The sequence below is a fragment of the Nicotiana sylvestris genome, chromosome 10 (genome assembly GCF_000393655.2).
Source record: "Nicotiana sylvestris chromosome 10, ASM39365v2, whole genome shotgun sequence".
Lineage (NCBI taxonomy): Eukaryota > Viridiplantae > Streptophyta > Magnoliopsida > Solanales > Solanaceae > Nicotiana > Nicotiana sylvestris.
The window spans coordinates 97264752-97287794 of record NC_091066.1 but is presented as its reverse complement, the minus strand read 5'-3'; the positions used below and the strand labels follow the sequence as shown (position 1 = coordinate 97287794).

The 23043-nt window shown below is 39.6% G+C and overlaps 2 protein-coding genes across 2 annotated transcripts; both read left to right on the top strand.

The window, feature by feature from the left end:
* The first annotated feature begins 17489 nt into the window (after positions 1-17489).
* Positions 17490-20783, top strand: LOC104212539 (uncharacterized). Its single transcript, XM_009761835.2, has 4 exons — positions 17490-17515; positions 17617-17626; positions 19613-20337; positions 20531-20783. Exons 1-4 carry the CDS (start codon positions 17490-17492, stop codon positions 20781-20783), a joined length of 1014 nt encoding a protein of 337 aa, XP_009760137.2.
* Positions 20784-22075: 1292 nt separating this feature from the next.
* LOC138879716 (uncharacterized) lies at positions 22076-22417 on the top strand. The gene has a single exon (XM_070159351.1). It carries the CDS (start codon positions 22076-22078, stop codon positions 22415-22417), a length of 342 nt encoding a protein of 113 aa, XP_070015452.1.
* The last annotated feature ends 626 nt before the right edge of the window (positions 22418-23043 follow it).

Genomic DNA, 23043 nt, shown 5'->3' with positions numbered 1-23043 from the left:
ATTTCTGCACTCTCATCTGTAGATATCCTGTTTATAGGTTTACATGATTCTGCATTCATATAGACATCATGCTTATAGGAGTTCTACACTTTTATACGTAGATACCACGCCTATAAGGAGTTCCGCACCTTCATAAATAGATATCATGATTATAACAAACTCTGCACCTTCATGTAGATGCCATGTCTATAGAATTCTGTACTTTCATATGTTACCATGTTTGTAATTACTCGAAACCTGAATCCTGCATATGCATCTAGAAAACATGTCTGTAGGCCATTCTGAATTTTGCATATACATCTGTCACTAGGTAAATGTGTTTATAGGTTTAATGAAGTACAACATTTAGATGCCATGCCTATAGGATTTTTTGCACTCTCACTACGTCTGTAAAAAACGTTTAAAATCAACAACGCCTAGAAATCATGCATATAGGAACTATCAACCAAACCTAAATTGTTTCACTTGCTTATAAGTCTAAATCAGTAACAATGATGCCTAACGTTTGCGGAACTTATGCTCTTTTACCAAAACTCGCCTTTCCTGATTGAATGACAACTTCTTTTCCTAAAATCAGCATACTTTTTTTTTTTTTTTGAAACCAGTAGATATCATGCCTATAGGTTTCGTCTAACACTTAGGCAAGCCATAAGGTAAACTTGTAAACTGAATTAAATTTTTGTTAATAACAACCAACATGCAGGCCTGATTCGGATTTCTTATCTAAAATATGTAATAAATCAGTCTGCCTCGACCCTATAAGTTTAATCCGACCTTAATCAGTACGTGCAAGACATGCTAAACTATATTCTTCTTTGATTTAAGGAGGTATGTTTGAGCCCTATTTGTTTATGTGCCTCCCCATACTTGTTATACATGTTTTTGATTGTCGCCCTAGCATTTTTTACCTTTGAAACCACAAATAAGCCAACTTTTCCTCCCTTTTAGGATTAATAGTCCTAAGTACCTCCGGGGCTGATAGGATTGGGGCGGGTAATAGCATGCAATAAGTAAACTAGACTATTTCGCACTTTAATGCCTTAATGGGGTGGGAAAGGATACATATGGATATGATGACCACGCGATAACATCTCGTGTATCCCCTCATTGAGGAGTGATTACCGGATGTTGTGTGGGGTGATCCATATTATTTAAACCTAGGACCCCCTTTCCTTTACTTGTTTATCTCATTGTTTACTTTCAAATTTCCAACTATTTTCTCAAAATTCAGCTTTTCTTTTGTTTTCTTTTAATTTCATCTATTTGTAACCCTTATGTGCAAATCCCCTCTTATTTGAAGTCTTACTCACCTTCATGTTATTTACATTTAAAGTCACAACCATAGCCTAGCCGGGAACCACACTAGTGGATCCTGAGGGGTGCCTAACACCTTCCCCTCGGGAGAACTTCAAGCCCTTACCCAATCTCTAGTTTCCTAAATCAAATTCTTCTTAGTGTCCTAATGCACTCAAATCATTAGGTGGCGACTCTTCAATTCAAACCCAATTCCCAAAAGGGAATGAGTTGTCCTCCCAAACATCATGAACCCGCTTCTGCGAGGAAAAAGGGGGTGCAACAGTTGGTATCAGAGCCTAGGTTACATAGGTCTCACGAGTCATGAGCAGGTTTAGTAGAGTCTCGCAGATCGGTATAGAGACGTGTGTATTTATCCTCGAGAGGCTGTAGAACCTTTAAGAAAAACTTCATATTCTTGAAATTCTTGTTATGTGAATTTGTTGATCCGAGTACTAAACTTTTGTCATTTTATTCTCTCACAGATGGTGAGGACACATGCTACCGGTCAGGATGGACGACTACCAGTACCACTAGCTGTGACCACTAGAGGTCGAGGATGCGGTCATGGTCGTGGTAGGGGTAGTGGTGTTGCTTGCACGCAGCTAAGGCAGCACCTACAGATCCACCAACCACCCCAGTTCAGGATCAGGTCCTAGTTATGGACGCTCCAGCAGCACCAGCTCAGGCACCAGTTGTGCCCATTATAGTTCCTGGTCTTTAGGAGGCCTTGGCTCAGATTCTATCAGTTTGCACTAGCCTAGCTCAGGCGGTCTCAGCCACTACAGCCGCAACTACTTCTCAGGCCAGGGGAGGCAATAAATCTCCCGCCGCTTGCACACCTGAGTAGGTCATACAGGGACTTCAGATACCGGGGGCACATCTAGCCCAGCTGGTTGCAGCTGCTTAGGACTATGTAGTTCCTTCCATGCCAGAGGATGAGCAGTGAAGGTTGGAGAGGTTTGGTAGACTTCAGCCTCCGACCTTCAGCGGAGTAGAGGGAGAGGATGCCTAGGGTTTCTTGGATAAGTGTTAGAAGATGCTTTGTACAACAGGTATTCTGGAGACCAACAAGGTCTCTTTTACTACGTATCAGCTTTCTAGAGCTGCCTTCACTTGGTGGGAGACTTTTGAGAGGCATAGGCCTGTTGGTGCAGCACCCTTTACCTAGCAGCAGTTCTCCACTCTCTTTCTAGAGAAGTATATGTCGTAGTCTTACAGAGAGGAGCTGCACAGGCAGTTTGAGTGGTTGCGTTAGGGAGAGATGACTGTGATGCAGTATGAGATGAGGTTCTTGGAGTTAGCTCGTCATGCCATTTGGTTGGTCCCGACAGATAGAGAGAGGATTAGGAGGTTTGTTGATGGCCTCACTTATCAGGTTCATATTCTCATGACCAGGGAGAGGGTGACTGGTGCTACTTTCGAGGAGGTTGTGGATATTGCCCGTGAGATTGAGTCTGTTCGTTGCCAGGAGCGAGAGGAGAGGGAGGCCAAGAGGCCTCGAGGATCTGGTAGTTATAGTGGTGCTCTTTCGAGAGGTCAGTTTCAGCACAGCAGAGGCTGTCCATTCAGGCATGCTTAGCCAGCTCACCCAGGTTATCGTGGGGCATCGTCGGGTCATATTTATCACAGTTCTCATCAGGACCATTCATCACTTAGTGCCCTTCCAGCTCAGAGTTTGTCTCGTGCTCTATCAGTTCAGGGCTCTTCTATGCCAGGTGCATCTTCTAGTCACTTTGGTGCGAGGGGTACCCTTCAGTCCTCTTCTCTAGCACCTAGGAGTTGTTATGAGTGTGGAGAGATGGGTCACATGTAGAGGCAATGTGTGGTGACTATTGGTGGTCTTACGGGCTCATCTCAACAGAGAGGTCAGTCATCGAGCTTCAGTGCCAGTTACTTCATCATCACCCACCCAGTCAGCTAGGGGTGGAGGTCAGTCAGCTAGGGGTCGCCCCAGAAGGGGAGGTCGATTAGGCGGCGGTCAGGCACATTTCTATGCACTTCCAGCTAGACTCGATGCTATTGCTTCTGATACTGTTATTACAGGTATTTTTTCAGTCTTCCACAGAGATTCCTCTGTATTATTTGATCCTGGTTCCACCTTTTCTTATGTGTCATCATACTTTGCTCGTTATTTGGGTATGCACCGTGAGTTTCTTGCTTTACATGTTCATGTATCTACCCTAGTGGGCAATACTGTTGTTGTAGACCATGTGTATCGGTCGTGTGTGGTGACTATTGGGGGTCTGGAGACCCGTGTGTATCTTTTATTATTATGTATGGTGGATTTCAATGTTATTTTAGGCATGGATTGGCTATCTCCGTATCATATTATTCTGGACTGTCATGCTAAGATAGTCACATTGGTTATACCGGGTGTGCCACGGATTGAGTGGCGAGGTTTGACTGATTATGTTCCCTGTATAGTGATCTCATTCTTGAAGGCCCAACGTATGGTTAGGAAAGGTTGTCTTTCGTATCTAGCCTTTGTGAGGGATGTCGGTGCTGAGACTCCCAGTATTGATTCTGTTCCAGTAAGGATTTTCCTGATGTGTTTCCTGCAGACCTGTCGGGCATGCCACCGGATAGGGATATTGACCTGGTACCGAGCACTCAGCCCATTTCTATTCCACCATATCGTATGGCACCAGTGGAGTTGAAAGAGTTAAAGGAGCAGCTTCAGGAACTCCTTGATAAGGGGTTCATTCGGCCTAGTGTATCACCTTGGAGTGCGCCGGTTCTATTTGTGAAGAAGAAGGATGACATTATGAGGATGTGCATTGATTATAGGCAATTGAACAAAGTAATAGTTAAGAACAAGTATCATTTGCCTCGCATTGATGATTTATTCGACCAACTTCAGGGAGCGAGAGTGTTCCCCAAGATTGATCTCCGTTCAGGTTATCACTAGTTGAAGATCAGAGACTTAGATATTCTTAAGACAACTTTCAGGACCCGATATGGTCATTGTGAGTTCTTGGTGATGTCTTTTAGGCTGACCAATGCCCCACCAGCATTCATGCATTTGATGAACAGCGTGTTCCGGCCTTATCTTGAATCGTTTGTCATAGTCTTTATTGATAATATTCTGGTTTATTCACGTAGTCAGGAGGAGCACACGGAGCATTTGAGAGTTGTGTTGTAGAGATTGAGGGAGGATAAGCTTTGTGCAAAATTCTCCAAGTTTGAGTTTTGGCTCAGTTCAATGGCTTTCTTGGGGCACATGGTGTCCAACGAGGGTATTCAAGTTGATCCGAAGAAGATAGAGGCGGTTCAGAGTTGGTCCAGACCGTCCTCAGCCATAGAGATTCGCAACTTTCTTGGTTTGGCGGGCTATTATCATCGGTTTGTTCAAGGATTCTCATCTATCGCATTGCCCTTGACCAAGTTGACTCAGAAGGGTGCTTCATTTGTGTGGTCAGATGACTGTGAGGAGAGCTTCCAGAAGCTCAAGACAACCTTGACCATAGCTCCAGTGTTAGTTTTGCCATCAGCTCCAGGTTCATATAACGTGTATTGTGATGCTTTGATAGTTGGTATTGGTTTTGTGTTGATTCAAGAGGGTAGAGTTATTGCTTATGCTTCTCGTCAGTTAAAGCCCCATGAGAAGAACTACCCCGTTCATGATTTGGAGTTGGCTGCCATAGTTCACGCATTGAAGATTTGGAGGCATTACTTGTATGGTGTGTCTTGTGAGGTGTTTACTGATCATCGTAGCCTCCAACATTTGTTCAAGCAGAAGGATCGTAATTTGAGGCAGCGGAGGTGGTTGGAGTTGCTTAAGAATTATGATATCACTATATTGTACCATCCGGGAAAGGCCAATGTGGTGGCTGATGCTTTGAGATGAAAGGCAATGAGAATTGGGAGTTTGGAATATATTCCAGTTGGGGAGAGACCTCTTGCAATTGATGTTCAAGCCTTGGCCAATCGGTTCGTGAGATTAGATATTTCGGAGCCTAGTCGGGTATTGGCTTGTGTGATTTCTCAGTCTTCCTTATATGATCACATCAGAGAGCGCCAGTATGATGATCCGTATTTGCTTGTCCTTAAGGACAGAGTTCAGCACGATGATGCCAGAGATATGACCATTGGTGATGATGGGATGTTAAGGATGCAGGGCCGGAGTTGTGTGCCCAATGTGGATGCGTTTCGGGAGTTGATTCTGGAGGAGGCCCATATCTCGTGGTATTCCATTCATCCAGGTGCCGCGAAGATGTACCAGGATTTGAGGCAACATTATTGGTAGAGGAGAATGAAGAAAGACATTGTGGTATTTGTAGCTCGGTGTCTCAATTATCAACAGGTGAAATATGAGCATCAGAGACCGGGTGGCTTGCTTCAGCAGATGAATAATCTAGAATGGAAGTGGGAGAGGATCACTATGTACTTTGTAGTTGGACTTCCACGGACTTTGAAGAAGTTCTATGCTATTTGGGTGATTGTGGATCGGCTGACCAAGTCCGCGCACTTCATTCATGTGTGTACTACCTATTTTTTAGAGCGGTTGGCAGAGATCTATATCTGGAAGATTGTTCGTTTGCATGGTGTCCCAGTTTCCATCATCTTAGAGACCGGGTGGCTTGCTTCAGCAGATGGATATTCCAGAGTGGAAGTGGGAGAGGATCACTATGGACTTTGTAGTTGGACTTCCACGGACTTTGAAGAAGTTCTATGCTATTTGGGTGATTGTGGATCGGCTGACCAAGTCCACGCACTTCATTCCTGTGTGTACTACCTATTATTCAGAGCGGTTGGCAGAGATATATATCTGGGAGATTGTTCGTTTGCATGGTGTCCCAGTTTCCATCATCTCAGATAGAGGCACTCAGTTTACTTCGCAGTTTTGGAGGTTTGTGCAGCGAGAGTTGGGTACTCAAGTTGAGTTGAGCACAGCTTTTCACCCTCTGACGGACAGGCAGTCCGAGCGCACCATTCAGATATTGGAGGACATGTTGCGTGCTTGCGTCATTGATTTTGGAGGGTCATGGGATCAGTTTCTACCGCTTCCAAAGTTTTCTTATAACAATAGCTATCAGTCAAGTATTTAGATGGCTCCATATGAGGCTTTATATGGGAGGTGGTGTAGATCTCCCATTGGTTTGTTTGAGTCGGGTGAGGCTAGGCTATTGGGGCAGATTTGGTACAGGATGCTTTAGAAAAGGTGAAGGTGATTCAGGAGAGGCTTCGTACCGCGCAGTCGAGGCAAAAGAGTTATACTGATAGGAAGGTTCCAGATGTGTCCTACATGGTTGGCGAGAAGGTTCTGTTGAAGGTTTCGCCCATGAAGGGTGTTATGAGATTTGGGAAGAAGGGTAAATTGAGTCCTCGATTCATTGGGCCTTTTGAGGTGCTTCGGAGGATTGGGGAGGTGGCTTATGAGCTTGCTTTGCCACCCAGCTTGTCGAGTGTGCATCATATATTTCATGTTTCAATGCTCCGGAAGTATATTGGGGATCCGTCTCATGTTCTGGATTTTAGCACGGGTCACTTGGATGGTGATTTGACTTATGATGTGGAGCCATCAGCAATTTTGGAGCGCCAGGATCGAAAGTTGAGATCAAAGGATATAACTTCAGTGAAAGTACAATAAAGAGGTCAGCTCGTGGAGGAGGCTACCTGGGAGACCAAGCGAGAGATGCAGAGCAGATATCCTCACTTGTTTGAGGCTTCAGGTATGTTTCTTGACTCATTCGAGGACGGACATTTGTTTAAGTAGGGGAGGATGTGATGACCCGGCCAGTCATCTCATGAGTTACTACTCTGTCTCCCTCATTTCTATTTCTTATTGCTTTGTCTATCGTTTCTATATGTGATCGGGTTGGTTGGCTCGGGTTTGGAAAGGATTTGGTAAGGTTGGAGACACTTAGTCTCTTTTGAGGAAGCTTAAGTTGGAAAAGTCAACTGGATGTTGACTTATGTGTTAGAGGGCTCGGATGGGAGTTCTAATGGTTCGAATAGCTTTAGGAGGTGATTTGGGACTTAGGAGCGTGATCGCAATGAGTTTTGAAGGTACGGAGTAGTTTTAGGCTTGAATTGGCGAAATTTGATTTTTGGCGATTTTCGGTTGATCGGTGAGATTTTGATATAGGGGTCGGAATGGAATTCTGAGAGTTGCAGTAGTTCTGTGGTGTTATTTGGAATATGTGTGCAAAATTTTAGGTCATTCGGACGTGGGTTGGTTGGGTTTTTTATCAAAAGCGGAATTCGGAAGATTTTGGGAACTTAGGCTTGAATCCGGTGTGTTTTGGTTGATTCGATATTGTTTGAGGTGTTTTGAAGATTGGTATAATTTTGAATAAGGTTATGGGATATGTTTGTGTGTTTGGTTGAGGTCCCGGGGGTCTCGGGGTGATTTCGTATGGTTGACGGAGAGTTTGGGAGTTTGGAGGAGCTGCAGATTTTTGCTGCACAGGTGCGACGCCGCAAATGCGGAAGATAGGTCGCAGAAGCGGAAAATGGTTGGAAGGAAGGAACTGCAGATGCGGTTGTGGGACCACACCTGCGAAGGCGCAGATGTGGAATGTTCATCGCAGATGCAAAAAGTTGGTGCTTAAGTGAGGACTGTAGATGCGGTTGTCTTGACCGCAGAAGCGGTAGTGCAAAAGCAGGAATTGGGCCGCAGATGCGAAATCCCTAGGCCAGAAAGTATAAATTGTTTCCTTCACGATTTTTGAGCTATTTCACCATTTCTATGTCGGACTTGGATCTTTTTGGACGATTTTGAAGAAGGATTTCAAGGAAACTTCATTGAGGTAAGGATTTTGGACCTAAACCTCGTTCCTATGGTGTTATTTCACGGATTAGAGCTATAATTAATGGAACTTAAGGGTTAAAATTGGGGAAACTAGGGATTGGTATTGGAGACCTAGACTTGAGGATTTGAGGGACCATTTGTGGTCGGGTTTTGGTACTTTTGATATGTATGAACTCGTGGGGAGATAAAGAATCTACTGGTGTGAATTTTATCGAATTCCGAGATGTGGGCCCAGGGATTGGGTTTTGGTAATTTCGGGATTTGTGTTGTAAATTTATTATTTTCGCTTGGGCTTCGTTCCCTTAGCATATTTTACCGTCGTGATTCTGATTTTGGATAGATTCGACGTGAGTGGAGGCCGATTCGAGGGGCAAAGGCATCGCGGGCTAGAGTTTGCACCTGTTTGAGGTGAGTAATAATTGTAAATGATGTCCTGAGGGTATGAAACCCCGAATTGCTCATCGTTGTGCTATGTTGAGGTGACGCACATGCTTGATGACGAGCGTGAGGTCGTGTACTGTTGGGGATTGTGACTTAGTCCGTCCCGAATGAATATTTTACCGCGTATTTGACTGAAATCTATTTGCTATCATCATGCTTTGGGCTGAATGCCATATTTGTGCCTCGTGCCAACTATTTGAACTCTTAGGGTATTTTTATTGATATTTCTTCATTGTTATTTTATACTTGAACTCAGTCATGCTATATTCCAGTGTTTTCATAACTCAGCCATGTTTACTCTGTTTTAACACTTAAATGATCTTTTAAATGATATTTTGGGGCTGAGAATCTTGTTTTACTATTGCCCGAGTGGCTTGTGAGGATTTTGACTGAGTAAGGCCGAGGGCCTATGTTGTGAGGAAACAGTGATTATGATTATGAGGCCAAGGGCCTGAGATATGTACGCCACGAGGTGGCTTGTTGATATAAGGCCAAGAGACTAGTGATGATGCCACGAGATTGCTTGATATTGCGCTTGGGCCGTAAGGGGCCCCTCCAGGAGTTTGCACACCCCTAGTGAGCGTGGGTACCCATTGTGATGTGAGATGTAGCCCGAGGGGCTGGTATTGTTCTGAGATATTGCCCTAGGGGCGGAGTTGTTGACATCGTGCCCGAGGGGTGAACCCTTATGTGTTTATCTTTCTTATTTGTCTGTCATTACCTGTTTAATTGTTGAAAAGGTATTTCATGAAGTTTAAACCGAACTTAAATAACTTTACATATCTTTACTGATTCATTGTTTTTACTGGTTTTACTGCTTCATTATAGCCTGTAATGTGCCTTATCATACTTCTCAGTCGTTTATTTATGGTTATTACTTACTAAGTTGGAGTATTCACTTTATTTTCTGCACCCCGTGTGCAAATTCAGGAGTTGATGATCCTGCCAACGCGAGTTGAGAGCTCCCGGCAAACTTCGGAGTCCATGAGGTAGCTATTTGGCATCCGCAGACCCGTGTTTCTCCCCCTTTATCTCATTTCTATCTCTTTATCATTTGTTCTGTAATAGTTTAGTAGGCATTTCAGACTTGTAGCGCATTGTTAGATGCTCATGATTAGTGACACCCCGGTATCGGGCTGTGTTGGGTTTATCTTCCGCAACTGTACTGTTAACTGTTCACTTTTGGATTAATTATCATGTTTTAGACTTAAATTCGTATTGTTTGATTGCTTAAAACTGAAATGGAAAGTGTTGACTGGCCTTGTCTTCACGAGAGGCACCATCATGACAGGGTTCGGGTTTAGGGTCGTGACACGGTTGTTGATTTACTCGGTAGCGGATCATTGAAGATAGCGAGGTAGTTGTCTGGCGATCACAGTCCTGCTTTTCTCCTTCTTTATCTTCCCTTTATTGTATTATGGTTATTCTCAGACTATGTTAGTCTTGCTACTTTCAGAACAGTTTGTAGTAGTTGCTCATGACTTAGTGACACCCCGATGTCGGGGTTCCGCATTTGTTTTCAAGTTGAATTCTTTTATGAAATTTCAGTATGAAAAAAGCTTTTATCTATCTTTTAATGAAATATCAAATTGTTTTGGGGGTGTGTCGGCTTGCCTAGTTTCATGATAGGCGCCATCACGACTGGGTTTAGTTTTGGGTCGTGACACTGGTGGTCATGAATTTGATGAACTCCGATTGACCTGAAACTTGGTAGGTTCATCGAAAACGATCTAGTGATAAAAACTCACTGCTTTGCAGTGAATTATGCTGTTTTCGGCATTTTGAGGTAGTTTAAATAGGTTTTCATGAAGTCTGTTAAATTGAATTTGTTATAAATATGAAAAATTATTCTTTATATATCGGCTATATTTGTGTTAAATCTGAAACATGATGATTTAACTTGATATGATATATAGAAAGAATTCAAATCACATGGATTTAATCCTAAATACGCCAAAAATAATTTATTCGAATTTGGTCAAGTTTTTGGCGATCGTGAATTTCACGATCTCCGAATGACCTGAAATTAGGTATGATCACCAAAAACAATCAATTAAGAATAAATCACAATGAATCACATCGTATTTTGACGATTTAGGATCGTTTAGATGAGTTATTAGAGGTTTGGCAGATTAAAATGTGATTTACATACGAAAAATCATTATTTCTATCATTTTATTTATGTCTAATCTGGAACATGATAACACATATTGATTTGACATGAATTGGTATATGATAAGAATGTAGTTCATATTTTAAATTCTTAAAAAATGTTTAAATGGTAATTTTTCAAATTTGGTCGCAATTTTTGGAGATAGTGATTTTAACAATCCTCGATTGATTTGAAATTTGGTAGGTTTATCATAAATAGCCCAGTGATCAATACTCACTATTATGCAGTGAAAAACGTTAATTTTAGCATTTTAAGACTATTTAAATGGGGTTTTGAGCATTCTTTTAATTATGGAACTTAATCCTCAGAGAAAAGCGTGTGGTTGTGATAAAGTGGTGATAGGAATTAACCCTTATGATTTCTATTTTTTATTTATAGTGAGAAAATAAATTTATGCGTTGACATTAGGTCTTCCTCCATATCGGATAAATTTATTATGCACTCACTGGGTATAGTTACTAGTTATTGATAACCTGTATTAGCTCTTTATCTGAGTTTAAGGGTTGAATAAATTTTGTAACTAAAATACAATCATGATTAAGTGGTGATAGAAATATATTTCTATGGTCTTCCACATTAATTTCAAGTGAATAAATAAATTTACGCGTTGACTTTAGGTCTTCCTCCATATCGGATAAATTTATTGTAAGTTCACTAGGTGAAATACTAGTAATTGATATCGTGTACTTACTCTCCATCTGAGTATACATGTTGGATCAATAGAACTAGATCTATTAAAAATGATGTTCACTTGACTTAAATTAATAGTATACTCTCCATCTGAGTTGGGTCTGTTTTAATTATTGGAGATTGCTACTCAAGATGCATGAATACATATATGTGTAGTGTGTTTAAAATTTTCATATTAAAAGGTTATATACAATTGATTGAAAATAATAGTATACTCTCCATCTGAGTTGGTTCTATTTCTTTTTGGATTGTATAATTCCTGCATTATATAATATATGTTGCATGAATGATTCTTTTCCCATCAAAATTTATTATTCGAGATGCATGTATGCTTATAAGTATTGAATGCAGTCTCAATTTTACTACTCAGTGTTTTGACTTATTATGATCTATTTAATATTTTTATCTCAACTCCACAATGATTTTATGCAATTTATCGTATTACTTGTTAAATTTCTTTTAGTGATAATACATTAATTTAAAGGATGCAATATATGTACTTTTGTTAGAAGGAATTTAATTTCGATTTCTGAGCAAAATAAGATATGGATATTTATTTTATTTTTCGAGTAACTCTTGAGTCATTGAGCTGTATAAACATTTTATATCTTGTGTACATGAATATATGACCTTGTTATTATATATTAATGTCTCCCCTGAACAGAACAATATTAGTCTACTTCATATGAGAATATGTTCTTCAAAATTGAGTAAAACTTATTTGTGCACTTTTGTCTAAGTTATATTAATCTGGATAGGATTTCAAGTTGGTCAAGGATGGACCTTAATGTTCATTGAAAATAGAGGCACTACCAACTTATGGATCCTGTTTGGAAGAAAATTTGACTAAAGGATGTTTTCCTTCAAAAGAAAATAAAGCTAGTAATAAGCTAGAATAAATCCCTTCTGATTTGTATGGTTAAATAAACATACTCGTAAGAGATAGTTTTGAGTTTTTTGTGACGTTCATAAATGGTTACTCAAAATATTAATATATTTATTTGATGCACTGTAAGTCTTAATGATTTAAGCAATTCAAGGTTTTTAAGACTTAAAACAGAGAAGCACCAAAGAAATATATTAAGTTACTGCAATTTGATTATAGTGGCGAGCACCTCTCTAAAGAGTTTTTTGTTACTTATCAAAATAAGGGAATACATCTCAATTGTCTACACTGTAAACTCCATAATATAGTGGTGTGGTAGAAAGCAGAAATAAGTCTCTTTTGGACATGGATAGATTAATGAAGTGTTATTCAGATTTGCCTTATTCGTTTTTGGAATATTTCCTAGAAACTACAAATTACATTCTGAATCTAGTTCCTTCTAAGTTAGTACCTGTGACATTTATAGAACTGTGGACTGAATGTAAGCCCAATCTGTGGCATGTTCAGATATAGGATTGTCTCGCATATGTACTGAAAGGGAAAGCGGATATGTAAGTTGGAACTAATAATGGATAGGTGCATGTTTATTGAATATCCAAGAAAATGAATGGAGTTTTATTTCATTGTCCTAAAGAAAATAAGGCAATTGACGTTCAAGAACATTAAAATTCACAAGTCGGAATTGACGTTCCATTGCATTGAAGTAGTAGGCAGACATAATATGCCTTGATCGAGTGGGAGTGATGTTTGAACAGTGAAAACCATATTAGTAGTACTTTGTCGTAGTGGGAGAATGCTAAAGAAAATCATAGTTCGGTGTACACTCTTGAGATAGTTTCAGTAATAAAATCCCTGAAGAGTTTAATACCAAACTAGATGGTTATGACAAAGCACTACTGGATAAATATTGCATCAGAAATAACTTGGCAAGATTCTTTAACAAAACCTTATTTGGTGAAGATTTTTAATAGTCATGTAAAAGAATGTCTGAGAAAGTTGTAGATGCATAGTTATGAGTCTAAGTGGGAGATTGTTGGGGCATATACTATTAACCATGCATTTGGATATAGTATATTCTAATAATTGTAATGGTTAAAAGTCTAAGTGAGAGATTGTTGGGATATATACTATTAACCATGAGTTTGGTTTAGATATAGTATTTATTATGGAATAATTGTTTATTCAATTTTAGTAAAGTTTTAAATAGATCATATATTAGTCTGTGTCCTTTGCTTATATAGTAGATGAATTAGTGTATAGAGTTTAGCTTATACACGGAAGATTAAATCATCGGTTCTTATAAGTATAAAGTTTGAGTTCACAATCTAATGATGGAATTGGACAAACCATCATGGATGATTATAGCACAAGATTAAATATAATTTATCTTGATTATGGGAATAGTTTAATTCCAACTTCTTGTGTTAGTACATTTTTTATGTATTAAACGGACCAATAGAAATAAGTATTTTATACTGACTTAATAAAATAAACTCTCCAGCCATTAAATGTACTTCTACTATTAATCTTGTATAATTATTATTAGTTGTGTACATTATTATTATTTTGATTTATTAAAAGACATTCTTTCATGGGTCAAAATGCCTGATAAATTGGATGATGATAATAATAATAATAATAATAATAATAATAATAATAATAATAATAATAATAATAATAATAATAATAATAATAATAATAATATACATTGGCGAAGTAATAGTTAGTTGATGGAATTCATGTCTCGGTTTAGAGATTGATGATACACCTTTATGAAAGCTTATAAGTTTTCATGTGTAAACTCGGCCGGTGAATTTTGTATCTGACACATGAAATAATTTAAGCGAAAGTCTAAAGAAAATAATCAATAAATTAAATCGTCAGTAATTTAATTTAATTGATTAGTATCTGAATCTTAACATGAGGAGTTAAATAAGATTTAATGGATGAATTTCGAAATTGAATAAAGGAGTGCAATTACGAATTTTTAGTAGAAAAATTCGTAATTAATTATGGTAAATATTAATTTCAAAAATTAGAAATTAATTCCATAATTGGAAGCCTTGTTAATTAAATTTTGTGGTCTCTGTTGTGCCTAAATAATAGGAAATAAAGGAATCCTTTTTCTGGTGGAAAAGAAAATCCAACAGGTTTTGGAAAAGGGGTTTAACCCTTAAAAATTGTGTTATAACTAGATAAGATTTTTCACCTAGAAGAAGAAGATGGTGGCTGAAATTTTCAGCCAAGTTTTCCTAGAAATTTCGCCCGCATGAAATTACTATTTTCAGATATTATTTGGGTAACACAGTAGAAGACCGTGGAACGTTCGGAGATCATGATCGTGGGGGTGGTGGAGATTTCAACGAGACGATGTGAAATTGAAGGCTCACGTGACTGAAGAGCCGTGTACACGCTTCAAGAAGTAACCCGTGAAATCCCGTTTATACTAGTTGTCTAGAATATGTGATTTTGATACTGAGATTACTTCCGCTACATATAATAATCTTTCGGTAGGCCTATGTCACTAGCTTGGATTCTCTGTATTTAAAAGAAATGGGTAGAGAGGGAACATTATAAACCGTATTCCGGAGCTGGAAGCTGTAGATTTCTTGATTATCAAATAAGAAAGGAAGAAGAAAAGTTGTGTTCCTAGATATAAACAGAATATATTATTTCTTGTGCTAAATCACATAATAATTTCTTTGTTGAATTTCTGTGTTTTCTTCTTTTTGGTCCGAAAAATCTCATACTTAAGATTGCTCGTTTATGTCCTTGAGATGGTTTATAATTCTAGAGGATGCCATCAAAACTGAGTATTATTTGAGAAATGAATGGTGGTATTGGTCATCACCTTCAGCTGCAGCAAGAATGTCGACACTCTCAGGCCTGGCTCTCCGTGTGCTGTTTTGTACGAGAAACTTCCATGTCAAGATTCTTGGGAGAAAGATTGCAAAGAAGAAAGAGAAGCTTCTGTCCCCACAAACACAGGCAGCCCTTTAAGGCGAAAAGATTGAGGAGGGTAAAACTGGAAACAGGCTTCAGGTTTGCAGAACATGGTGATCTGCATGCAGTTTTACCAAGGAATTCACTGTACCCTTATCTATACCAGCCAGGCCAATGCCTGAAACGATTTAAGCAGAAAGGACTTGAGTGTAGCAATTCTATCCAAAACTGCGGGAGCAGCTGTACACTAACACTATCTATTGTTTGGCAACTGTTTTGCTCTTGATTTGGGAGACCAAATTCTTGCTTTGAAGGAGGAACAGAGACTTCTTTTGACATACAGCCTCTCTCCGCATAGAAGGCCTTTATGCTGATAAAATTGTGCATTTGGGCTTCATCATACTCTTGAGATACAGATTGGGGGAGGGGGTGTTAAACAGTTCCACCTGATGTACATAGAAAAGCAAGTTTGAGCAGTTGTTAGTCCATATTGTAACTAAGTTTTTTATATAGACAAGTCATGTTGTTCTTCCTGATAAATGAAAAGGCAACAAGTCTTCTCATATCATATATCTCGACTTAGCAAAAAGAGAGGAAGTTTTTTGGAAGTGTTATTCTGCAAATGGATAAGTGCTGCTTCTTAATTTCCCCCTGTGTGTTTTACTTTTCGAAGGTCCAATTTGATTTCATTTTAGGTAACTGTCTTCTACAGTAATGTTAAGTGATTTAGAAACAAATTAAATAGACGGGTATGCATAACGTATCATTCTACGAATTGAAGCACGTTCAGATGAAATCAAATCTAGGCTTAATATGACCAATGTACGTTCTGTCTAGATTTAATCATGTAGGGTCTATCTCTTTTCTATAATATGGGGACCGTGTCACAAAGAGACAAAAACAAAGGACATCTTTAGGTTGCAACAGGAAAATTTGCCTTCTTTTTTAACTGAATCATTATCCAATTTCTTGTTCGATCTCCACTTTATCCCATTCATCGTACTCGTCTTATAGTTGCTCCATCCTCCGATCTCTTCACGTTATTTTTGGAGAGGCAAGACTTGAGGTTACGCCACAATGCAATATATATCCATCTACTATATATGTTGACCTTTTTTATATTTGTTTTTGTACTTCTGACATATTATGTTCTTTGTTCCCCAAGAGCTGATTTTATTTTTCTTTTATCATATATAGAAAGGGAAATCCAGAAAAGTTACATATTCAGATAATATATCTTCTCAATCTCAGTTTTATTTTGGCCATGACCAGCACTGAAAATAGCTAGGCTGACAAATTTTGTATTACACAAGCGGTTGTTCAAGTTGATGCAAGAAACACACAACAAAAAATAACATGATAGCCATTTATAAGCTACTGGCAGTTCAACACGCACATTTGTGGACAAATGAAAAATACACATATGTTAGAATCAACATAACGAAAATTGAAACATGTTTAGTAATTCTTTAGTACACAAATATCATCAATTCTTTGCCTTTGGTTTTTCTTCTTGGCTAACTACCGTAAATCTATGGAAGTATAAGAAGAAAAGAAAATCTATAGAAGTATAAATTGAGGCCATCAAAAGCTCTCTTTCTGCATTCAAACCGTAGTCAAAATGTTCTTCTTATACTTTCAATGGCAATACGAGCAGCTTCTCTTTCTCTTTTCAACTCGGCTTTCTTGATCTCTTCACGCAACTGCACTTTTTGCTTCATCAGTTGTTGTTCGTCAAACTCTTTACCGAGTAATTGTTGTTCGGACTTGAAGATTATGTTAGCGAAACAATTCTTCAACATCTTTGCTCGGAGTTGTTTGTCATCTTTGTCCAACAGCATATCATCAAAATCAGAAACTTGAGAGATGTTCTCTTCCGGCAGCAAGCCATATATTTGTGGAAACGACAAACATTGGCTGAGAAGAAAGCATCATGTTTACTAAAGCAAAACTATGCGTATATATATATAAGTTGTGCATAAGAAAGCCCTAAGCTATGCGTATGAAAGCAAAACTTTCTCGGTGCATCGTGATATATATATATATATATATATAAGTTTTCCTATCTCCTATAGGAATAAGGAGATAGTTTTTAAACAAACAAAGTCAGTTATAGATCAAATATGGAAACTTTTGGAGGTAAGAAAATACTAACCCTATTTAATTTAAGGTAACCTAGTTTCTTGAACTAGTTAACTTGTTTCCTAAATATTTACTTTCCAAAACGAACATTTTTCAATTCTTTCATTCTTTTCTGCATTTTTTGTTCTTTAATCCGATTTATATAGTAAGGCATTGCTGTGATAATGGAAGACGAACAGAAACAAAATCTGTGACTTGATACGTATTTTCGACATTAACTTGTTTTTCCTCTCCATTTGGGATTAATGCAGTTTCTTGCCCTTTATACGTATATCTTTTCTTGGTTTTCAGGCTAAAGAAGGTAATGCATAATACTGAAGCTAATTAATGTTGATCAGCCAAATATTGGTTAATCTTAATTCCTTTTTTAATAAATGTTAGTAGTAATTTGAATTTGCTTTAACGGAGACTGACTATTTCTTGAATATAGGGATGATGGAGCTAAAGAATACGGCTGCTGTTTTAGGTGTCATGCATATACACAAACACATATCCATGCCATTCTTTTTCTCTCTAATTTTTTCCCCTCTTGTTCATTATATATCTCTATTTTATACTTGTAATTTAAGTAATTATACTAATGAAATTTAGTTTGCTCTACCTTTTAATTTCTGATATTATTGTCTTCTTTAAATTTTTGGTAGGGCAACGCACATAAAAACTAAACCCATTATCGGTGATATTTATTACAAATCAAATGATATTATAAAGCATCAACAATGTTGGGAGAAAATACGTAAAAGGGGCCAGAGACCATCACAATGTACAAAACATTTACCATCAATATTTTTACCCCGTTATTTATCTCATGGATAGTACTTTAAGTTTAATAAGTGTTCCCTCGCGTGTTCCATAGGTAACACTTTTGACTTTTAACCTTAAATGTTTGTCCATGGGACAAGTTGCGGCCAAAAAATCAAGATCAACCATTTTTAAGGTCATTGAGTGTAATTTCTTGTTCTAGAATCTCCATAAAGTACATTAACTGCAATTGTATTTGTTCTCATTCTATAAGGGTATCTCTAATATTTGAGGTATTTTGTTAAGGTTTGCGATCATATGATTTTGATTTTTGTTTGGTTATCTCCAATATTGGTTTCCTATATGTGCATTGCTCCACCAAGAAATAAGAAAGAACAAGAACCTGGGGTAACATATTTGAGCGACAATATTAATGTCACAAACAATAAGGTGAAGTAAAATGAAAATCAACAGTATAGTTACTTGAACTACAAGAAATAACCTATCATCTAAAAACCAGCCAAATATGTTAAAAAATAAATACTCTTATGAATTTATTAAAGTTTATGGTCATGTCTTAGAAATGGTAAAATTTTTGTGATTACATCATTGAAAACGCTCTCTGACTTTTCTCTCTCTCCACGCTCACTGCCAGTAATGGTAATACAATAAAACGGGATCAAACTAGCAAGTAGTTCACTCGCCGGCGACCACCCTCCACCCAGGTAAGTTCCCTCACTCCTCTCTCCTCCCAATCATCCAACACCTCTCCTCCTTCTCTCCTCCCATCTCTCTCACCCCGCCTCTCCTCTTTTTCGTCCTGTCTTCTCCCCCTCTTACTCCGGCGAGACACAGACCAGTCGCCGGCGAGTGGGAACAACCACAGTCAGGCTTCAGGCCTGGTTGAGATGCCGTGGTGACACACAAACCAGACCCATCCTCAAGCCAAGTAACTCATTACCCAACAACTTCGGCCAGTTCTTCGACGACCACCACCGTCTCCGTCGATGGGTACCAAGTTCTACGTTCCTATCTCATTGCACTTTGTCTTAAACACACTTTGTTTAAATTTGTTTCACTGTTAGTAGTGTGTTCTATAATGGTATTGTGTTATAGCCGCGGTTTATTTTTTTACATCAGTAATTATTTGATTTCATCTGTATTGTTTAGACCCTGTGTATTTGCTCCCAGCTATATTCGGAGGGTCCAGGATATTTAGTTTCACATATCTTGCAGATCCCGAGTCTTTAATTTATACTTTAATTTAGTCTTTAGTTTATACTTTGTCTTAGCCCATATTATCTTACTCATCGTATTAGTGTCCATGTAGTTGCAACTTGTCTTCTTCTAATTTGGTCTATTGCCTTGTAGGTGTTAGTGATTCCCCTTAGTCTGATGTAGATATATTGGTTGTGATCTGGGATGGTCGAGTGAGGTCATGTCCTCGGGGGGAGCAAGGGTAGGGCGGGAGGTAGGGCAGGGGTTAGGGGGTAGGTCGGGAGGTAAAGGGTACAAGGATATCCATTGTTTGAGAGTTGAGTCATAGAACGTAGGTACATTGACGGGAAAGTCTATAGAGTTGGCGAAGATCCTCCAGAAGAGAAGGGTCAATAAAGCGTGTGTCCAAGAAACAAGGTGGGTAGGGTCGAGAGCGAGGGACGTGGACGGGTATAAACTTTGGTACTCAGGAGTCGAGAGGGATAAGAATGGAGTGGATATCTTGGTGGATAGGGAACTTAGAGAGTCTATGGTTGAGGTTAGACGAGTGAATGATAGATTGATGATTATTAAATTGGTGGTTGGAGACTGCACTCTAAACATTGTTAGCGCCTATGCGCCGTATTCAGGCTTAGATGAAGAGGCTAAACGACATTTCTGGGAGGGGTTAGATGAGATTGTGCGCCAGGTTCCGCCCGCTGAGAAGCTATTCATTGGAGGGGATTTCAATGGTCATATTGGGTCGACCACAGGTGGTTATGGGGAGGTACATGGAGGCTTCAGTTTTGGGGAGAGGAACGGAGGAGGTACCTCGTTATTGGACTTCGCTAAGGCTTTTGGGTTGGTGATTGCGAACTCTACCTTTTCGAAGAGGGAGGAGCATTCGATCACTTTTCAAAATGCGGTGGCAAAGACTCAGATTGACTATCTCCTCCTCAAGAAGTGTGACAGAGGGTTATGCAAGGATTGCAAGGTGATTCCAGATGAGATAGTCACGATGCAACATAGACTGTTGGTGATGGATATTGGTATTAGGTTAAAGAGGAGGAAAAGGTATGCTTGAGGAAGACCGAGAATCAGGTGGGGAGCCTTGACTAAGGATAAATCCCAAGAGTTGGAAGGGTGATTGTCGGCAATCAGAGCTTGGAGGAGCAGTGGTAACACTAGCGCTATGTGGTCTATGACAACAAATTGTATAAGGGAGGCTGCGAGAGAGGTGTTAGGTCTCGATAGGTGCCTTTGGCAGCCACAAAAGAGACTGGTGGTGGAATAAAGTGGTCAAAGGTAAGGTGGAAGTGAAGAAGGCGGCGTACCTAAAGTTAGTGGGGAACAAAGGTGAGGATGAGAGGCGAGTTAGCATGAAGAGGTATAAGGTAGCTAGAAAGGAAGTTAAGTTGGCGGTCAAGGAAGCTAAGACTGCGGCTTATGGTCGTATGTATGAGGAATTGGGGGAGAAAGGTGGGGAGAAGAAGTTGTTCCGGCTGGCCAAGTTGATATAGAGGAAGGCTCGTGATTTAGACCAAGTGAGATGCATCAAGGACGACGATGATACAGTATTGTGGAAGATTCCCAGATTAAGAGGAGATGGCAAACTTACTTTCATAAACTTCTGAATGAAGAAGGAGATCGGGATATTGTGCTAGGTGAATTGGAGCATTCCGAGAGTCATCGTAATTTTGGGTACTGCAGGCGTATCAAGGTTGAGGAGGTAGTGAGAGCTATGAGTAAGATGAGTAGGGGAAGAGCGATCAGGCGATGAGATACCGGTGAAAATTTTGAAGTGTGTGGGGAGAGCAGGACTGGAGTGGTTGACTGGGTCGTTCAATGTTATTTTAAGGCAAAGAGGATGCTAGATGAGTGGAGGTGGAGTACGATGGTTCCACTGTATAAGAACAAAGGTGATATCTAGAGTTGTAATAATTATAGGGGTATCAAATTACTTAGTCACACCATAAAATTGTGTGAGAGGGTAGTTGAAGCGAGGGTGAGGATGTCGGTGTCTGTATCCGAAAACCATTTCGAGTTTATGCCGGGTCATTCTACTACAGAAGTTATATACCTTGTTAGGCGGTTGGTGGAACAGTACAGAGATAGGAAGAAGGACCAGCACATGGTGTTTATTGACTTAGAGACCTAAGGAAGTTCTTTGGAGATGCTTGGAGGTTAAAGGTGTGTCGGTTCCCTACATTATAGCGATTAAAGACATGTATGATGGGGCTAAGACTCGGGTTAGGACAATAGGAGGCGACTCTAAGAATTTTTTGATTGTTAATTACACCAAGGCTCATCGCTTAGTCCGTTCTTATTCGCCCTGGTGATGGACGCGCTGACACGCCATATTCAAGGGGAGGTGCCATAGTGCATGTTATTCCCGATGACATAGTTCTGATTGATGAGTCGTGTACCGGTGTTAACAAGAAGCTAGAGGTTTGGAGACATGCTCTTGAGTCTAAGGGTTTCAAGCTGAGCAGGACGAAGACGGAATACCTGGAGTGTAAGTTCAGCGCTGAGCCGGGGGAAGTGGGCGTGGAGTGAGGCTTGACTCACAGGTCATACCTAGTAGATGCAGCTTCAAGTACTTTGGGTCGGTTATCCAGGGGGGAGGGAAGATCGACGAGGATGTCACACACCGTATTAGGGTAGGATGGATGAACTGGAGGTTAGCATCTGGAGTCCTGTATGACAAGCGAGTGCTACCGATACTCAAAGGTAAGCTTTATAAAGCGGTAGTTAGACCGGCCATGATATACGGGGCTGAGTGTTGGACTGTTAAAACTCATATATCCAGAAGATGAAAGTAGCTGAAATGAGGATATTGAGGTGGATGTACGGGCAAACTAGGATGGACAAGATTAGGAATGATGATATTCGGGAGAAGGTGCGCGTGGCTCTCATTGATGACAAGATGCGGGAAGCGAGGCTCAAATGGTTTGGGCATATACAGAGGAGAAGCCCAGATGCTCCGATAAGGAGGCGTGACCGGCTAGTTGTGGAGGGCATGAGAAGGGGTAGAGGGCGGCCTAAGAAGTATTGGAGAGAGGTGATCAGGCAGGACATGGCGAGGCTTCAGATTTTCGAGGACATGACACTTGATAGGAAGATGTGGAGGTCGAGTATTAGGGTTATAGTTTAGGAGGTAGTTGGGTCTTGCATTAGTTCGTTCCGTTGCTAGAGTAGTCTTGTAGGGTTTTGTCTAGGTAACGGGTGGCAATGTCGTGTCTTTCTATAACTTTTTTAGTGTCGGTCCTATTTACTAGTTATCGCTTTTGTTTTGCAACTTTCTTCTAGATTTTATGTTGTTCCTATTTTTCTTATATTTTCTTATGATTTCTGTGATAATACTGATATTGTCTCCTTTTGTCTTTTTGTCTTCTTGAGCCGAAGGTCATTCGGAAATAGCATCTCTACCCCTTCGGATAGGGGTAAGGTCTGCATACATACTACCCTCCCCAGACCCCACTAATGGGATTTCACTGGGTTGTTGTTGTTGTTGTTGTTTGGCCATGTCTTATTAAATTCGGGCTATAAGCTACCGATTTTATTGAGCTGACTTGATTCATGTCAATTTTAATGATAGTTGTAATCCTTGTTTGATGTGCATCTTGGTATTATATTCAAGTTTACTATAGAGTTGTGCATTTTGATTCCAGAATTTAGATATGAAGTTAAATGTGAAATTAATTCGGATATAATTTGAAGTACTTGGCTGAAGGAAAGTTGAGAGATTTATTGTCACGACCCAAACTGGAGGGCCATGAC

Bases quoted from the DNA above. Each gene is read 5' to 3' on its own strand.
- LOC138879716 (XM_070159351.1), top strand. From the start codon at position 22,076: ATGAAAGTAGCTGAAATGAGGATATTGAGGTGGATGTACGGGCAAACT.
- LOC104212539 (XM_009761835.2), top strand. From the start codon at position 17,490: ATGGAAGACGAACAGAAACAAAATCT. The intron at 20,338-20,530 runs GTATGCTTGAGG...TGCCTTTGGCAG, and splicing joins AGGTTAAAGAGGAGGAAAAG to CCACAAAAGAGACTGGTGGT.